The sequence below is a fragment of the Schistocerca serialis genome, chromosome 4, assembly GCF_023864345.2.
Source record: "Schistocerca serialis cubense isolate TAMUIC-IGC-003099 chromosome 4, iqSchSeri2.2, whole genome shotgun sequence".
NCBI lineage: Eukaryota > Metazoa > Arthropoda > Insecta > Orthoptera > Acrididae > Schistocerca > Schistocerca serialis.
Window position 1 is genome coordinate 48,281,285 of NC_064641.1, and position 16,107 is coordinate 48,297,391.

The 16,107-nt window shown below is 40.7% G+C and overlaps 1 protein-coding gene across 3 annotated transcripts in view; it reads right to left on the reverse strand.

The window, feature by feature from the left end:
• LOC126475361 (exportin-5) overlaps nt 1–16,107 on the reverse strand; it is a 197,251-nt gene that overhangs the window by 22,198 nt on the left and 158,946 nt on the right. For all 3 annotated transcript variants that reach the window (XM_050103176.1, XM_050103177.1, XM_050103178.1), the window contains exons 16-17: nt 11,542–11,779; nt 6,458–6,571 (exon numbers count right to left, since the gene is read on the reverse strand). In XM_050103176.1, the coding sequence (XP_049959133.1) occupies nt 6,458–6,571; nt 11,542–11,779 (352 nt within the window). The remainder of the gene's footprint in view (nt 1–6,457; nt 6,572–11,541; nt 11,780–16,107) is intronic.

Consider the following 16,107-nt stretch of genomic DNA (forward strand, 5'->3'; position numbering starts at 1 on the left):
TAAGATAAGTCGTAGGGTCAGCATTGCCTCACGTGTTCCATCATTTCTACGGAATCCAAACTGATCTTCCCTGAGGTCGGCTTCTATCAGTTTTTTCATTCGTCTGTAAAGAATTCGCGTTAGTATTTTGCAGCTGTGACTTATTAAACTGATAGTTCGGTAATTTTCACATCTGTCAACAAACCTAGGAATTATTAAAACCGTCCAAGTTTTGCTCTCACAGGGATTATGAGGACAAGATTACACTACATGCAACTGGGATGTGAGCGACAACAAATCTTGGTAATGGAAGTAAGTGTTTTGCTATAAGCTACGCTACACGACCAGGTTTTGAAGCAATAAAACAGGAGAGGCAGCAGTCAGCATCACATAGCACAGTGGTGGATGGTGGGCATGAGTTGCCAGCTACAAAAACAATTGGCCAGGCTGCTGTTAAATGGTTGTGGGGCAGCTACTGCGAGATTTATTTGTATGTTGAAATGGACTGTGACACACCAGCACTGTACCTGGAGATGGAAAGAGAGAACAGCCTCTCCAAAACAGCATGCTCACAATGCAATCTTTTGAAACAAGAAACCTGTGCTCAACGAATAATGTAATGCAATTCTGTAAATATCTGTATGGCAGTGCCTCAGTGTTGTCACAGATCTATCTATTTTATGTATTTGTGGGAAGACTGTTAGATGCAGAGAAAAAGCAACTGACAATGAAGTGGGTGCATATTAAGGTACCAATTATCACAATATCTGTACTTACACACCTAACGCCCTTTGTGCAAATGGAATTGACAGAAGCCCGAATATCCGTACTATGGGAAGTTGCCTCTACCATACACTTTGCAGTATGTAGATGTAGATCATCAAACCAATGTGTTGTCTCACCTTCTATGGAGCACCTCAAGCATGACAAGCAGGAACTGAAGATCTGAGATTACGGGAGGTCCTTTCTTAGGTGAAAAATGGCTGGCCTCAGTGCTAGTCCTCTCATACAGATACAACATGCAAAGCTTATTTTTTACTTAATCAGCTGTTGTCAGTCACATAAGGGAACCTCCTAATAGCAACAGAGAATGACATACATTGTATAGTGATTTGTCCCACACACTGTTACAAAGTGCTTTTTACTGCAGCATAGTGGAAATCTGGGGTTTCTGTAATGATGGTATGATGCCATATTTATTAGCCAGAAATACACAGGGATTCCTTTCCTAAAGCGGACCCAGCAGTGTTCAGCGTAGCAACCAGTTCCACATGAAGTATTCTCCTCATGGCGACATACAAATGCGATTGTTTGCATGTAGACTTTGCAAGCTCATTTCTCAATACAATGTAGTCAATTGTGGTAGAGTCACTCACTGTGTGTGCAAATTATAATCAATGACAACAGAGTAGACAGCTAAGGCATTGTCTAGCATTAATCAGACAGAAGGTCTCCCTAAAGCAATAGTTCCACCTAAATCTCTAACTACCCACTGGAACACAGGCTGGGGTTAGCAGTCAGATGCCAGTGTCCCCAGGGCTGAAGGGTAACAGATGTTTATTCCCACTGTTGCGGACGCTGTGGTGCTACACTGGATTTTGGCTATTGTAGATTTGGTGGTGGCTATTGCTGCTCAGAAGATTTATGATGTCAACAGTGTTTGCAGCAGCGGTCTGAGGTGAAGGTGATATGATGGCTCCTCCATCCCTGGTTGCCATGAAAGAATTCAATTCTGAGGACACCAATTTGTTACAAGGGGTGTACTGTAATGCTTTTTCCATCTGAGACTGGAAGGTCCTTAAAATTTTCCTGGTTTTCCATTTGCCTATGGATAGTATTACGGACACACAACACCGTGATTCCAATACAACATTAATTTATTTCTCTCCAAGGAATGTACATCATGGAATATAAAACATTAATTCAAGGATAATCAATATTTCCAGAGTGTCTATAATTACAAATATCAACCCGTAACACCCTCCCCACTCTAGTCAGCTTCTAGAGGAATGACCAGTTGAACGGGACGTGAGATTATGGATCCTTGTGAAGTTCGTAAGGTTATAGTTCGTATTTTCCCATCTCTTCCTTCATGAAGATCTTCTATCCGCGCCTTCCTCCACATTTGTCATGGACGAACATCCTCTTGTAGAAGAACGACATCACCCAGCTGGAGTCTTCCTGAACCTGGCCTTGGTTGATGAGTTTCATGGAAGTTTTTGAGCAGGATCATATTCTTTCTTCCACCTGTTCCAGAAGTGTTCTACCATCTTCTGCAGCCGTTGAAATTCCTTGGACAAGTCGTTTCTAACTGGTGATTCTGGACCAGTAGGTAGTGTTGTGAGTCGATCACCTACAAGGAAATGTGCGGGCGTCAGTGGCTCGGATTCCTCTCCCCCTTGCGTAATTGGTCTAGAGTTTAGTGCTGCTTCTATGCTGACCACGATTGTGTTGAGACCTTCTTCGTCCAACTGTGATTGTCCTAAAACTTTTCTCAGGCAGCGTTTGATAGATCCCACCATCCGTTCCCAGAATCCTCCCCACCAATGTGTGTGTGGGGCGATGAATTTCCAAGTGATGGCTTGCTGGGTGAGGTACTTGTGCGTCTTGCTTGCCATGAGAGCCTGCCAGAGCTCCTCCAGCTCCAAGTGCGTGGCATGAAATTATCTTCAACAAGTAAAGCAGCTTGCGGAAAATTCATTTTGTGAATTACAGCAAGTTCTTTCAGCGTCGCTGCAAGAAGAAACGGACTGCAGGTAAGTCCGAAAGGTAGCCGGGTGAAGTGGTATGTAATCCTTCCATCAGTTGTAATATAGTTTCCTTGTTGGTCTACGATTACTTTGTACCAAAAAAACCTAGTGAGATCTCTATCTTTCCTGTGAAGAACTAACTGTAGAAATGCTTGTTTGATATCGGCAATTACGGCTACTTGATGTAGACGATATCTCAGTAATATTGAATGAATGTCAGGAAGTAAATTAGGACCTATTTCTAAAGAGTCATTCAATGAACGTGCATTCTGGTGGAGTGACGAACCATTCGATGACACCTAACTTTTCTTTCTTTATTGCATGATGTGGCAGATAAAATGTGTCACGCAATTTCTGTCCAGAAGGGGTGACTTCCACATGTTTCTTCTTGATGTGTTCTATCATTTGCGCCTCGTAAATTTGTTTCAGTTTCTTGTCCTTCGTAAATTTTTTCTCCAGTGAAGCAAATCTCTTCTCTGCTTGCTGAAGATTATCATATAACATAACGTTGGGTTTTCTGGGGAAAGACACCACTCTTCTTTTGTCTTTGATGCAGTAGGATTTTGAGAAATCTTGCAATAATGCCAATTCCTTCTGATTCAGAGTTGTTGTTTCATCTTCTGTGATTGCCATTGTTTCTAAATCCCAGAAACGTCATAAAATATCGTCTGTTGTTGTCACTGTCTCTAAACTGGTGTAGTTTGCCGTCACAAGGTTAGCCGTGGTGCTTGATTTGCTTCCACTAAGAATCCAACCTAGAACTGAAGGTACCAGAACAACTGATGACGTTAGTCGAATCGGAGGGGACTCTTTAACGATTTTCCAATAGTAATCTGCTCCGATAAGAATCTCAATGGGAAGATCTTCTGTACCATCCCTTAGGTCCGCAAACTGAAGTGCCCGTGTGTGTACAAGTTTTCTCAAATCGGAAGGCACAGTTGGGTGCGCAGAAAATGAGTATGTGCTTTCAAACGCAGTCATAGACGTCTTGGAATTAGTCCATGTACCTTGTAGTGTGAATTCTACGACTCTACGATGCGTTGAAGTTGCGGATGGCATTTCAAAGGCGCTGACAGATAGATCACGATGTTTTATAGTTCTTAAACCTAGGTCATCAATCAGGAACTAGGAAATGAAGCTTGACTGACTACCGCTATCCAGAATGCAGCGAGTAAGTTTGCTTAATCCTGCGGGTCCACTGACCCAAACTCGAGCTGTCTGAAGATAAGTAAAACCTGCTGAACTTACATCGATTCCCCCTACAGATGTAGAGCTAATTTGCTGAGAAGATGAAGAAGAGGCAGCAATGTCAGTACAGACAGCTTTGTGATGACTTTTCTTGCACTTAGAACACGAGACCTTGCCCTTCTTACTGCAGTTTCTAGCATGATGACCTCGGTTTAGACATATAAAACAGCGATTATCTTACTTTAGTTTATCGATACATTGTTGGCTGTCAGTTACTATGTTGCAGTCTTGGGCCAAATGAGAGCGAGCTTAGCAAAATACGCAGTATGGTTGTACCGGTACTTCTCGTTTAATCTTACGCGGATTTTTCGCTTGCTTTGAATTTATGTGAGGCGCTGCTGCAGTGGGCGTGAAGCTAAGAGATGACTGATATTCTATACGAATTTTTTGTGCAGTGAGAGCACCATGAACTTATTCTTCCAAAAAGTTAAGTAGTTTCAGTACGTCTCCTTCTGCTACTTCAGTTCTTCTAGCATGAATGACCCATTTCTGCCACATTTCAGCAGGACATGACGCAGAATTTTCGGAATGAGAATTTCACCATATGCCACAACGTCTTCTCCTAAGGCACACAGCGCTTGAATACGACAGTTACATTCCAGGAATGTAATGTTCAGCGTTTCCGGTGTCTCTGACTGTACAGGCTTTAGCGCATCCAAATAATCGAGGTGCGCCTGTATAATGTGATTGCTATCTCCATATCTATTCAATAAAATTTCCTTTGTTTCTTCATACGTGTTAGCCGTTATAGGTATTCCATGTACTATCAACTTCGGTTTGCCTGATAGATACCCTCATAGGAAAAAATGTTTGTTCCCAGAAGCGGGACCACATTTTGACATCTCCACAAAATGACTCACGCTTAACTGCTGGTAGCTTGACAGAGTGGAATACAGTTGGTTGTGTGAGCACTGGTGGTGACGTGATATTCATCTGCGACGTTGTGGCTGAAATCTTGTAATCAATTGCTTTTGTAGCCTTCTCCATAGCGCGTTTGACTTTGTCTATATATTCCTCATAGCTCAGCACGTCTACATTGTATTCATCGTCAGAGAGAAAATTATGAATAGCGTCATCTAATGAAATGAGCTTCTCTAGAGTTTCTTGAAGACGTTTCTGTAATGTTCAAAATCATCAAACAGGCTTTCTGTGGTAAGAGCATCAACAGCCGCACAAAACCGCGTAGCATTAGTCCTCTCCCTAGTTCGCTTTCTTTTGAAGTTTGCTAACTGTATCTCTGATTCGTCCTGCATTATGTCTTACTAAAGACGGCTGTTGTAAGATTGTTTACGAGTGCGCTTGTGAATAGCTTAAACGTTTAACAAGCAGCGTAAGCGCAAATGTATGTGAACGAAAACCTTTTAACAAAACTAGCTACTCTGAGTGCAAGTTTCAGGCTTGCAATACAAGGCGGCAAAAATTGTTTTGAAGCAACCAGTTCATGCGATCATATTATATTGGAACGAACTTAGCTTGAGATGCGGTCCGACGTTGTCTCTTGTTTCCTACAGCATGAAGTAAGCTGTTAATTGTTGAAATCACGCAGGAAATCGCAATTTCTTCCATTGCTGGCCTGTGACTTTGATGTCTAAGTAAACTGTAGAACTTAGTCAATGTTGTGACCAAGGCAGTGAGTTCTACACGTATTAAATTCTGAGAACAATGGGAGTTAAAGATGTGACTTTTGCATCTCTATCTAGAAATAGTAATCACTAGCCTATGGAGGCATTTACTTACAGCCATACACTTCTTTTATACTGCCTTGTGGAGTTACATACTGAAAAGGAATTACAGATTTCTTCCTTGTACTCTGTATGGTGATGCATATCTCCTACCAGCATGTCTTCATACTACTTGCTGTACATAGACAGACAGATACTTACATGTAATTCAGCCTATTAGTCTGTCAGGCATGTTTCCTGTCAAACTGCAGGTGCCACAAAACCATGAGGTAAGAAGCATGCTTAGCTTCTTCAGAGTCTCATGAGGCACAATTTTATAAAAAAAGCATGAAGACTTTTCCAGGTACGTGTCTTCATCTCCCATGTTTAACATACATGGCCTGAGCTCTTAGCTCTTCATTATTAAGTTCAGTTTTTCTTTAGAGTTCTACTAAGTTTTTACTCTTTAGAATTCTATTAAGTTTTTACTCTCATGGAACATTCTATTACAAATGAAATGATCATATGGCATTATTGGAAAAGAGGCCCTGTCTGAGGTTGTTTGGCTGCCTAGTGCAAGTCTTTCTATTTGATGCAACATCAGTGACTTGCACACAGACAAAGATGAAATGAAATGATTAGGACAATGCAAACATTCAGTCCCCAAGCGAAGAAACTCTCAACCCGGCTGAGAATCGAAGCTAGGACCCTGCGATCTAGACACAACGATACTAACCACAATACAATGAGCTGTGGACATTTTATTACAGTGAGCCAGTAGTAGATTAAGATAGTAATGTAACAGAATTATGTATTTACCTGCTTAGTGATCTTCTTGAATACTTCTTTTTTGGCCTTCTGGTTGCCAGCAGCTATTTTATCATCAAGCTTTTGGAGCTCTTGACTATTACAGTTAGGAATTTGTGTCATTACCTGGAAAAAGAAAATATGCTCCTAGTATAAAGCTCTAAAAATTAAGCTGCAAATATAAAATACTGTCCAATTCTAAATTTGAAATAATCAGCATAAAAATTGAAAAAAGTGAGTACATTAAAAAATTGTATTACAACAGTGCTTTCTTGTCATTCATTTCTTTTTAGTCCAGTGGATTACTTTGCCTGTGACACATGGTTATGGAACATGTTATGACATATACAAAACAGTTTTAAAAGAGGAAAAATCTGTATCAATGATGGCAGGAATTTTCAAGTGCATCTATTACAAAGGAAGAATGAGAAGCAGTAATTTGATTTGAGAGTTGCAAAGTGTTAACAAGTCTCTAAAAAGATAGTCTGCCAGCCTCATCTGAACAAAAAAAACGTTTTTACTGGACCATACCATGAGCTCCCAGAAGTTGTTGCAATCTGGGTGGTACTGGAAACAGAATGCTATGCACGATTCTCAATAGTAATATGTACTGCTTCATTTTCTTGCACCTCCATAATCGAAACCAGCTGCATGTAGGAGGTTGTGGACAGTTGTCTTGCGTGTATCTAGGCTTTTGCTCATTTCTGTAGCTGACACTGACATGAATGGATTCTTGACAATGACACTCAATATTGATTCCTAGCAATTACTTTAAGTCTTCTCACTCTGTCACAAGTATGAAGATCTTTTTCACCATCCTCTTCATATCTTCTTATCCACATCTTTGCATTTATTACCAAGATGACATTTGCTTCTGCAATATAACAGATCAGGTAACTTCATTCCCATATACCAACAGCGCAGCTCCTAGTTACTTCAAAGAAGTAATTCACGGTTTGAAAAGAACTCCTTCCTATTATTAATTTCCTCATTTTTATATAGCTAGTGATGCATTTCATGCACAATGGTTGAGAAAATCATGGAAGTAATGAGCTTGTACTTATTCACAAATCCAATCAGAAAGAATGCCTGTTCACAACTGCAATTCCAGCCAATTGTCTCTAATAGATACTCATGATCGTGACTGTATAACAGAAGAGGTGCCATATTTTTCAACAGAAGAGATGCCATATTTTTCCAGGAGCACACATCACATCAGTTTCCAAATGATATCACAATATAAACGATTTTACAATTTCATAGTATGATGGAAATACAATATTTCTTACCATCACATCAAGACACATTCTGATTTTGTACTAGCCTGCTTTTTTAACATATAATGATACATATGCCCCTAACTTACAAGCACTTATTGCTTATTTGTTCCGATTAGCCAAAATTATGGTAGCGAGTTTCTAAAATGAAGTATACCAAGTAGATAAGTAGGTACACCATGGTAACAAACAGGAACAAGTGTGGGAACAATGACTCACTCTCACCCCCTGCCCTTGTTTTTGTGCATTGCTGTGACCTTTGTAGTGTCTAAGGACAGTGCACTGCCAGTTGGTTCGCAAAGTGCTCGGTTACGTTAGTTATCGATCACTGGCACGCGAAACAGTTGTACTGTATTCGTTCAGGTGTAGTGGCGTATGTATTTTCGTCATGAGTAAATGGAAACATACAATGTTAACTCTCAAAGAAAAACTGAATTCTTTGAAGCAGACAATGGTGAGAATGTATCTAAACTGGCAGTGGAACTGGGTGTTGGTAAAGCAACCATTTGTGATTGGAAGATGAACCGAGTGAAGCTTGAACAGTCCTGTGCAACGTCTTCGGGAGAAACACTCGAAATTCGGCAGACTTTGAAACAGTCCCAGTACAATAAAGTGGATGGAGCTCTTTTCCTTTGGTTTATGCAGGAAAGAGAAAGGGGAACTCCTTTGAGTGGAGCACTGGTTCAGGAGAAGGCTGTTTACCTGAACAAGTTAATGAATGGTGTTGAGTCTTTTAGTGCGAGTACGAGTTGGTTGGACAGATTCAACAAATGTCATGGAATCCGTCAGCTAACAATTACTGGAGAGAAGCTTTCTTCTGACCATGATGCAGCAAAGGAATACTTGGGTGAGTTTGAAAAAATAATAAGAGAGAGAAAGTATTCTCCCCAACAAATTTATAACGCTGACGAGACTGGCCTTAATTTTAGGGCATCGCCAACAAAAAGCCTGGCATCAAAAGCAGACAACCACGCTCCTGGTTTCAAAATGTGCAAAGATCGTGTGAATTAATTAGCGTGCAGCAACGCTGCTGGTAATCACAAGCTGCCTTTAATGATGATTGGCAAATCTGCTAGGCCAAGAGATTTTAAAATCTGCAACATGAAGTACCTGCTTGTATATTATCGCAACCAGAAAAAAGCATGGATGGATGATAAGCTGTTCAAAGAATGGTTTCACTGCCTGTTTGTTCCCTCTGTCCTACGGTTTTCTAAGGAAAATCATTTGTCTCCCTGTGCAATACTTTTGATTGATATGGCGCCATCTCACCCTAGCACTGAGGAATTATGTGATGGAGAAACTGTGGTGAAGTTTTTGCCGCTGAATGCTACACCACTTCTACAGCCGATGGAGCAGGGCGAACTGCAAACAGTAAAACTGATTTACAGAAAACAATTTTTAAGAATGCTGATCCAATATGATAGCATTCCTTTAGTGGACAAAATAAAAGAGACCAATGTGAAGGATGTTGTTTATTGGGCCGCAGAGGCATGGCAGAATATTTCAGAAAATACTCTGAGAAAATCATGGAGAAAACTGTGGACATCTCTTGACTTTTAGGACAACCTAGTTGACAATGAAGAGGAAAATCTACCACAAATGATACAGACAATCCCTGGATGTGAAGAAGCTAATGAAGAAGACAGATGAGTGGATGGCAGCGGATGTGGCACGTGGGGAGAACCTTACTGACGCTGATTTAGTTGCTGCTGTGACTCAAGACCAGGAAGAAGTGGACTGCTGTGATGGAAGTGATAATGAGCCTGAAAGCGACAAAGGAGAGCTGGTGCCACACAGTGACAAAGCAGAAGCCCTTGACTTCGCGCTGTGTTATTTGGAGCTACAGCCTGCTGATCTGATGTATACGAGGTGATGGTGCTACTATGCGTCATATAACAGACTGTCTTCATCACGCCACTAAACAATGACTCAGTTTCTGCCATCTAAAAAGTAGGGCTAAAATGTCCACTGTATTTTAGTATGTTTGACAGCTTTTCTTTCATTGTTATGCATTGCTTAAACCTAACGTTTTCTTGCCAATTTTTCTAATACATGATTACTGTACTGTGTAAATTAAAATAGTGTGTATGTACAGCAGTTTACTGCACAGTTTTACATACTTGGACTAACATTTCTCATGTTTGGATTAACCGAACGTTCGGATTACTGGGGTTCAGATTAGTGGGACTCTACTGTACTTCGCTCAACTGCTGCTTGACGGCAACTGACACTATGGCCAGATGGGGAAAGAAGTCACACATGAGCACAAAGGCTCAAAGTTGGCTCACGCAAGTGCACTAGATTCAAATCCATCAGCGTTCGCAAAAAAAAGGGGGGGGGGGGGGGGTAGAAGATCAGGTACTTATTTAACAAACCTTATATTAATAGTAAAATCTGATTATATGATCAAAGTTTCACAATTTTTAACAGTGCTAGAGTGTTTTCCTGTTTCATTTTTTGATGCATTCCTGTGTGTGCATGGAAGTGTGGGAATGTTTAGGCAGTTTGCTACGCAGACCCCTATAAATGTGTTTTTTGCCACACAGTGAACAATGTTGTTTTGTTATTTTAAAATTTTTAGTTTGAATCAAATTGGGTATAGTCATTGAAAACTCAAATCTCATATAGCAGAAATAAATAGTTTTCGGGAATTATGGAATAGGAAATATGTTGTGATTTTATGAAAAACTGTCACATTGGCAGATAACAATAATAATGCCTGAAGTAGCTAACATTTTTCTAATTAATATATGTGAGGGTATTACAGGGTTTATATTGTGAATGGTATCCACTGTGGTTATCATATACCATATAAAAGAAATGAACAAGCTTGCTTCCAAAGTAGTTACAGCACAATGGACTATTTCAAAGTTGTGAGTGAAAATATAGAGTAATGAGCACGAATTACCACTTCTTGTGGCTTTGATAGATTTTAAGAAAGCTTTTCACTCGTCTCCAACAAAATCTATACCAATGACACTACAGAAACAAGATGTTTATTCAACATACAGGGTGTTCAAATGAAACCTCCCTGACTTCCAAATGCAATTTAGGAGGAAAAAAACCATGAGACAGAGACAATTTTAGTTCATGCCATCATGTAAAGCAATTCGAAAGTTTTGTATGGATTTGGATTAATGCATGGAGAAGTCCGTAGGAGACCACTGGCCTTTATCCAGCAGTTGGTGTCAAATGGCTTATGGTAATGATTATTATTTATTAACAAAACCACCAAGCCAATAAAATACTGTAAAACAATTAAAAGGCACAAGAGGAAATTATAGTTTTAGAAAAACATTTCACTGAGCCTGCTTTTATTACACTGGTAAAGGCAAGGAAGAAGAAAGGAAGGTTGAGTTTAACATCCTATTGACTTTTGATCCAATTAGATATGAGCTAACTAGAAGGAATGGAGAAATGATACTCTCTTAACCCTAGTTTTTACTTGAAATTTAAGAAATATGGATGAAATTTCTTCAGTGTCTCCAGACTTGTGTTGAGACATTATTAATAAATTTTGACACTGAACATGGCAGCACTGAAGGAGATACGTTTAAGTTCAGACAGGTGACATCTATCAGGTGCTGGTGGCCCTAGAAGTTTTGAAGTTCTGGAAGAAGTAGTCAAATTAAACCGCATTTGCGAGCACTCAAATAAATATGTGGAAAGTAACATCACTCAACTTACTAGCAGTCACATAAAAAGCCTCATCAATACTGTAAGTACTGTCTGTTCTTCAGTAACAACCATGAATTAATACCAGCAGAAACACTAAAAACATGGTCCTATACTCGACAACAATTATGTAAAACATCAAACCTCGCGTATTTCTGGAAACTTTGGCCGCAGTACTTCATAGACTTGGAGGCCGAGCGTTATGAGTGCTCCCTGATTCGAGTCATGTTGGCCGTGCATCTGCAGGCCTTGCAGGACTGAAGTCATGACATGCATTGCAGCTGGTGGCGTGAGGCTGTTGTCAGAGCTGAGCTGCCGCACTACTGGTAACACAAGCAAGGTCGCCTTCAGGCTGGATATCGTATCACTCCATGCCAAGGCCCTGGAGCAAGAACATTAACAAAATTAGTTTAATAATCATGTGGTTAAGAAAACTGTCAACATTAAATATGGTCTCCTCTCATCAGAATATAAGTACAAAAATGAATATCTATGTTTACTGCTTCAGTATGAATTGAAAAGCAATTAAAGAAGATAACAAAGGAATCCAGTGGTGTGCTAACACCTACTCTAACAATAATGTCATCATTACTTTTGCATGCATTCATTTTTAGAGTTAAATTCAGTAACACACTTTCTTTTAACAGACACTAATAACAAGGAGTGCTCAGTTACTAACAATGCATGTAAGAAGCCACTACTTAGTTGACAAAAGATGCAGACATTTATTCCAACACCAGCAGTGTCTTAAAACTGCTGGTCATTGCCAGTATGTCATTTGTTGCAAATCTGCGAGAACAAATAACATATTTGCAATCAATCGTGTGTTACAGTCCTCTCCGATTAAGTGTTGTCACTCACTGTGACTCATGCCCAATTCAATGAAGTTTTGATGTCTGTCCAAAGCTGTCGTCCATCACTGCTGCCTCAATTAATATGAGGAATTTACAACAACAGATGCATATTACATTATATTAGCAATATTATCACTTCATTACTAATACTGCATTGTCATATCTTAAAATAATAATTAATAACACTATCTTTCAAGGTTTTGGAATATTCCCCTTGCAAGAAATAGCATAAAACAGCATTCGCCAGATTTAAGATGGGAGGATACAAAGCGTTTTGGATGCTGAAGAAAGTCTGCACCAGATTAGTGGATATTCATAATTGTGCCAAGACTGGTGCCAAGGTGTTTGCTGCGTGATGTGGGTCTGTATTTGGACGCAGCTTTCCTAGGTCAAAATGGCTAAGGACAACTGGTATTTACATTCATGGGTTCTGGGAGTGTCTTCTGACCAAGTGTTTTTCTCATTTATGCAGTAGATATTGTGACTTAAATAGAGAAAGTGATTAAAGTTTTGTAGTGCATTCATCTGTCAGCACTTGTTCACTACGTGAGCAGAAGGGCCATCACCCTTCTGCTAGCCAAGCATTAGTTGCAGTTCTGTGTCAGCATGCCAGCCTTGCTGGCTCTCGTATGTCAGCACGCTGTGCTGCACAGAACAACACCCCGGCATCAATAGCAGTAGCTGTAGCAGTAGCAGTAGCAGCCAACACATCCACTAGCCATTCTCCAAGCTGGCCGCATCCATCTAGACAGCTTCCTCAGCTGACAAGAGTCAAGCAACCGTCTTGCACAGCACATCTTCAATGGCTGTTCCATTTCTAATGAACGGCCTCATAGGAAGTGAGTGAACTAACAAACTGTAAGAATGGCCACTGTGGAAGTGCAAAGTACTTTCCCCCATTGATGAAGTAAAATTAGTCACCACAGACCGACATACAGAGGAAATATCTAGTGAATTTAAAAGAGAGAAAAGTGGGGAAAATTAGCACAATACTGTCCACAAAAAATCCAGAACCAGCTAATTTTCCATGAACTTGAGGGATCCAAACTCAAAGCTAATAATGAGGAACTCTGAGCTGAGAACGGTAGGCTGAGGAATGTGCTTGCACAGGCAAATGTGCAAATTGCAGCTGAAAAAATGTAATGTCTACAGCCAGAAACTTACAGGCTAACAGTAGGAAAAAAAATGCATATGTCAGCAAGCATGCAAGTGCCCTCCTTTGCTTCTGTAGTGGTGGGAGGAAAGAGCGAACATAGGGCTAAAGAGGAAGCCAAGGTTGGACAGGCCAAGGCCTAACAGGCAACCCCCCCTCTCCCTCCCTCCCTCGTTCATAAAATCTGCTAACATCAAGGATGCAAAGACAGTGTGGGAAATCCTACTCAGCCAAATTGACCTGGAGAATGTGAAGCTGAAGATAATAGCGATTTGCACCACACCAAATAATTGTGACTATAGAAATGAAAAACAGGGCACACTGCCAGATGCTGGCTGAAAAAAGCTGCCCAGATCAGTGAAATAAAACGAGAAAGGTCACAGAAATGTAGACCACCTATAATAGTTCAGCAGGTCCAGAAACCCCATCAGATCCGGACTTTCTCAACAGAACCTCAGTGAAAGGATGACCAAAGAGGAATTTCAATTGGAAGCCAAAAATTTGTTTCATGGAAGCCCCAGAGAAAGGCAAACAGCGAATAATATAATTGAAGTCAGTCCAATTGTGTGTGCCATGCTACTGGTCAGAGACAATGTGTATATTAGTTTCCATTCATTAAGTTTTAAAGAATATGATGCTGTCCCATACAGTTTTAGGTGCTGTTACCTTGACCACATAGTGAAACACTACACAGTTACTGACATAATGTGCAACAGATGTGGGGAGAAGGGCCACAAAAGTCCAGGCTGCAAAGAAAATGAGGCCAAAGTACACTGTCAGAAATGGAACTGTGTTTGCAACAAATTGGGAATGGCCGAATGCTCCACATACAAGCAGCTACACAACAGCCAGCTTGTCTGAACCAACTACAGAGATGCATAGAAATACAACTGAAAAGAGGGGGACACTAAATACCAATGATTCCAGTGATAACATTGCAAACTCAACACAACAAAACACATGTATAAATGTCAGTTGACATGGGAGAGAACCTGGTGGCAGGCAGTGGAGTGGAGACTCAGCTGAGCCTCATCTGTGTCAGTGGCTGTGACAGCTGTGGGGAAAGGGCAGACAGCGCAGAAGCAGAAATGCTCTTGTCAACATTCCAAGCTGAAGAGGTCCAGGTAAGATTTCTGAAAACAATAGACTGTATGGATGTGATGCTGGCGCAAGGCTTGATCCATCCCAACGTGGCTACGAATGTTAAAACATGGGGCACATAGACAGTTCATATGGCAAAAACGACTTCTCAGTCGGGTTGAGGAGCTTGAGAGAGAAATAGAGAAATCCTGAGTAGTCAATGTATTTGTGAAAGTAGAAAGGAAGGACAAAATGAAAATGTTTTATTATGAACAAGCAAAATTCATCTCTGCCATTGACCAGTGACAAACGAATAAAGCATTACAATAAAACCAAGAGCAGATCGTACATCAAGCCAGTTACATTTGACGTGTCAGGAATCATATTGGGTGAAGACAGAATCAGTAGTACTTTTTCCCAGTGCTTCAGGCTTCCAATGTTATCTCTACAACCGTTGCCAATGCAACGAATTCAAGTCATTGCAAGGGCACCTTCCGAAGTTCTTCCCCTTCCCTGTGCCCTCTGCTTCATACAGCAAACCACCATTCCTCAAGCGCATAAAATTCAAATCAGGGCAATGTCACCACCGAAAGTATCCCCCCCTCCCCGGTGCCCTCTAATTTTTTGTAGCAAACCACCATATAACCCCAAGGTGGCAACAGATGTGGAAAAGCACACTGTCACCACCCAATCTCATGGCCCAACATAGCACCTTAGCAAGGGCTGTTAAACACCCGTTGCTGCATGAAGATTCCACAGTCCTTCATCAACAACATGCCTTAAAAACCTACTGGTGCCACCACAAGGACACCTTATCCAGCCCTGTCAAAAGCCAGCTCAGTGGAAATAAGCATAAGCAAACAATAAACAGAGAACTGGAACAACATTAATTATAATAATGTAGAGATGAGTATAAGATTAAATAGGCTAGAATCCAATGAAACACTTCAAACGGCACAGCAACTTTTAATGTAGCTAACACATCTCAATAGGAACATGATGATCAAACCTACCCTACAACAGAGCAAGCAGACAGAATAACATTATGAACTGAAACTTTAACGATAGACCTGAGTGAGCTGCATGAACTCATGCATAAGGCTTGTGCAAGGTGCACAGAAGCACTCAACACAGAACAAATGTACAAGGACCTTGTGACGGCATACGGATGAGTGAACCTTGACCTCTCGAAATCTGGAGTGCATAGCTTCATGTACACTAATATCAGTAAGTAGGCTTCTACAAATGAATGCTACAAGGAGTACTTTCGTGAATGTCGAGCTCACTAAGGTTGTGAATGAAGTACCTGTGGACGTGGCATGCCTTCAAAAGCCCTACATATGGGATGGGCAGATAACATGTTTTGAGTCAACTGCTGTATGACAGCTATCTGTGGTGACACCTCAAGGTACCTACCGTCATTTCAAGTGGCAAGTATATAGTCACATGCAATGAACAGTTATACACAGAAAATGTCGTAAGTGGTAGGGACACATGGTTGACCGCCTTTACCTATGCCCTATACTCACATGACACAGACCAAGACACTGACACGATCCAACAGACTGCACAATACACAACAAACAAAAGCCTCATAATAATGTAACACCCACTTGAAGCCAC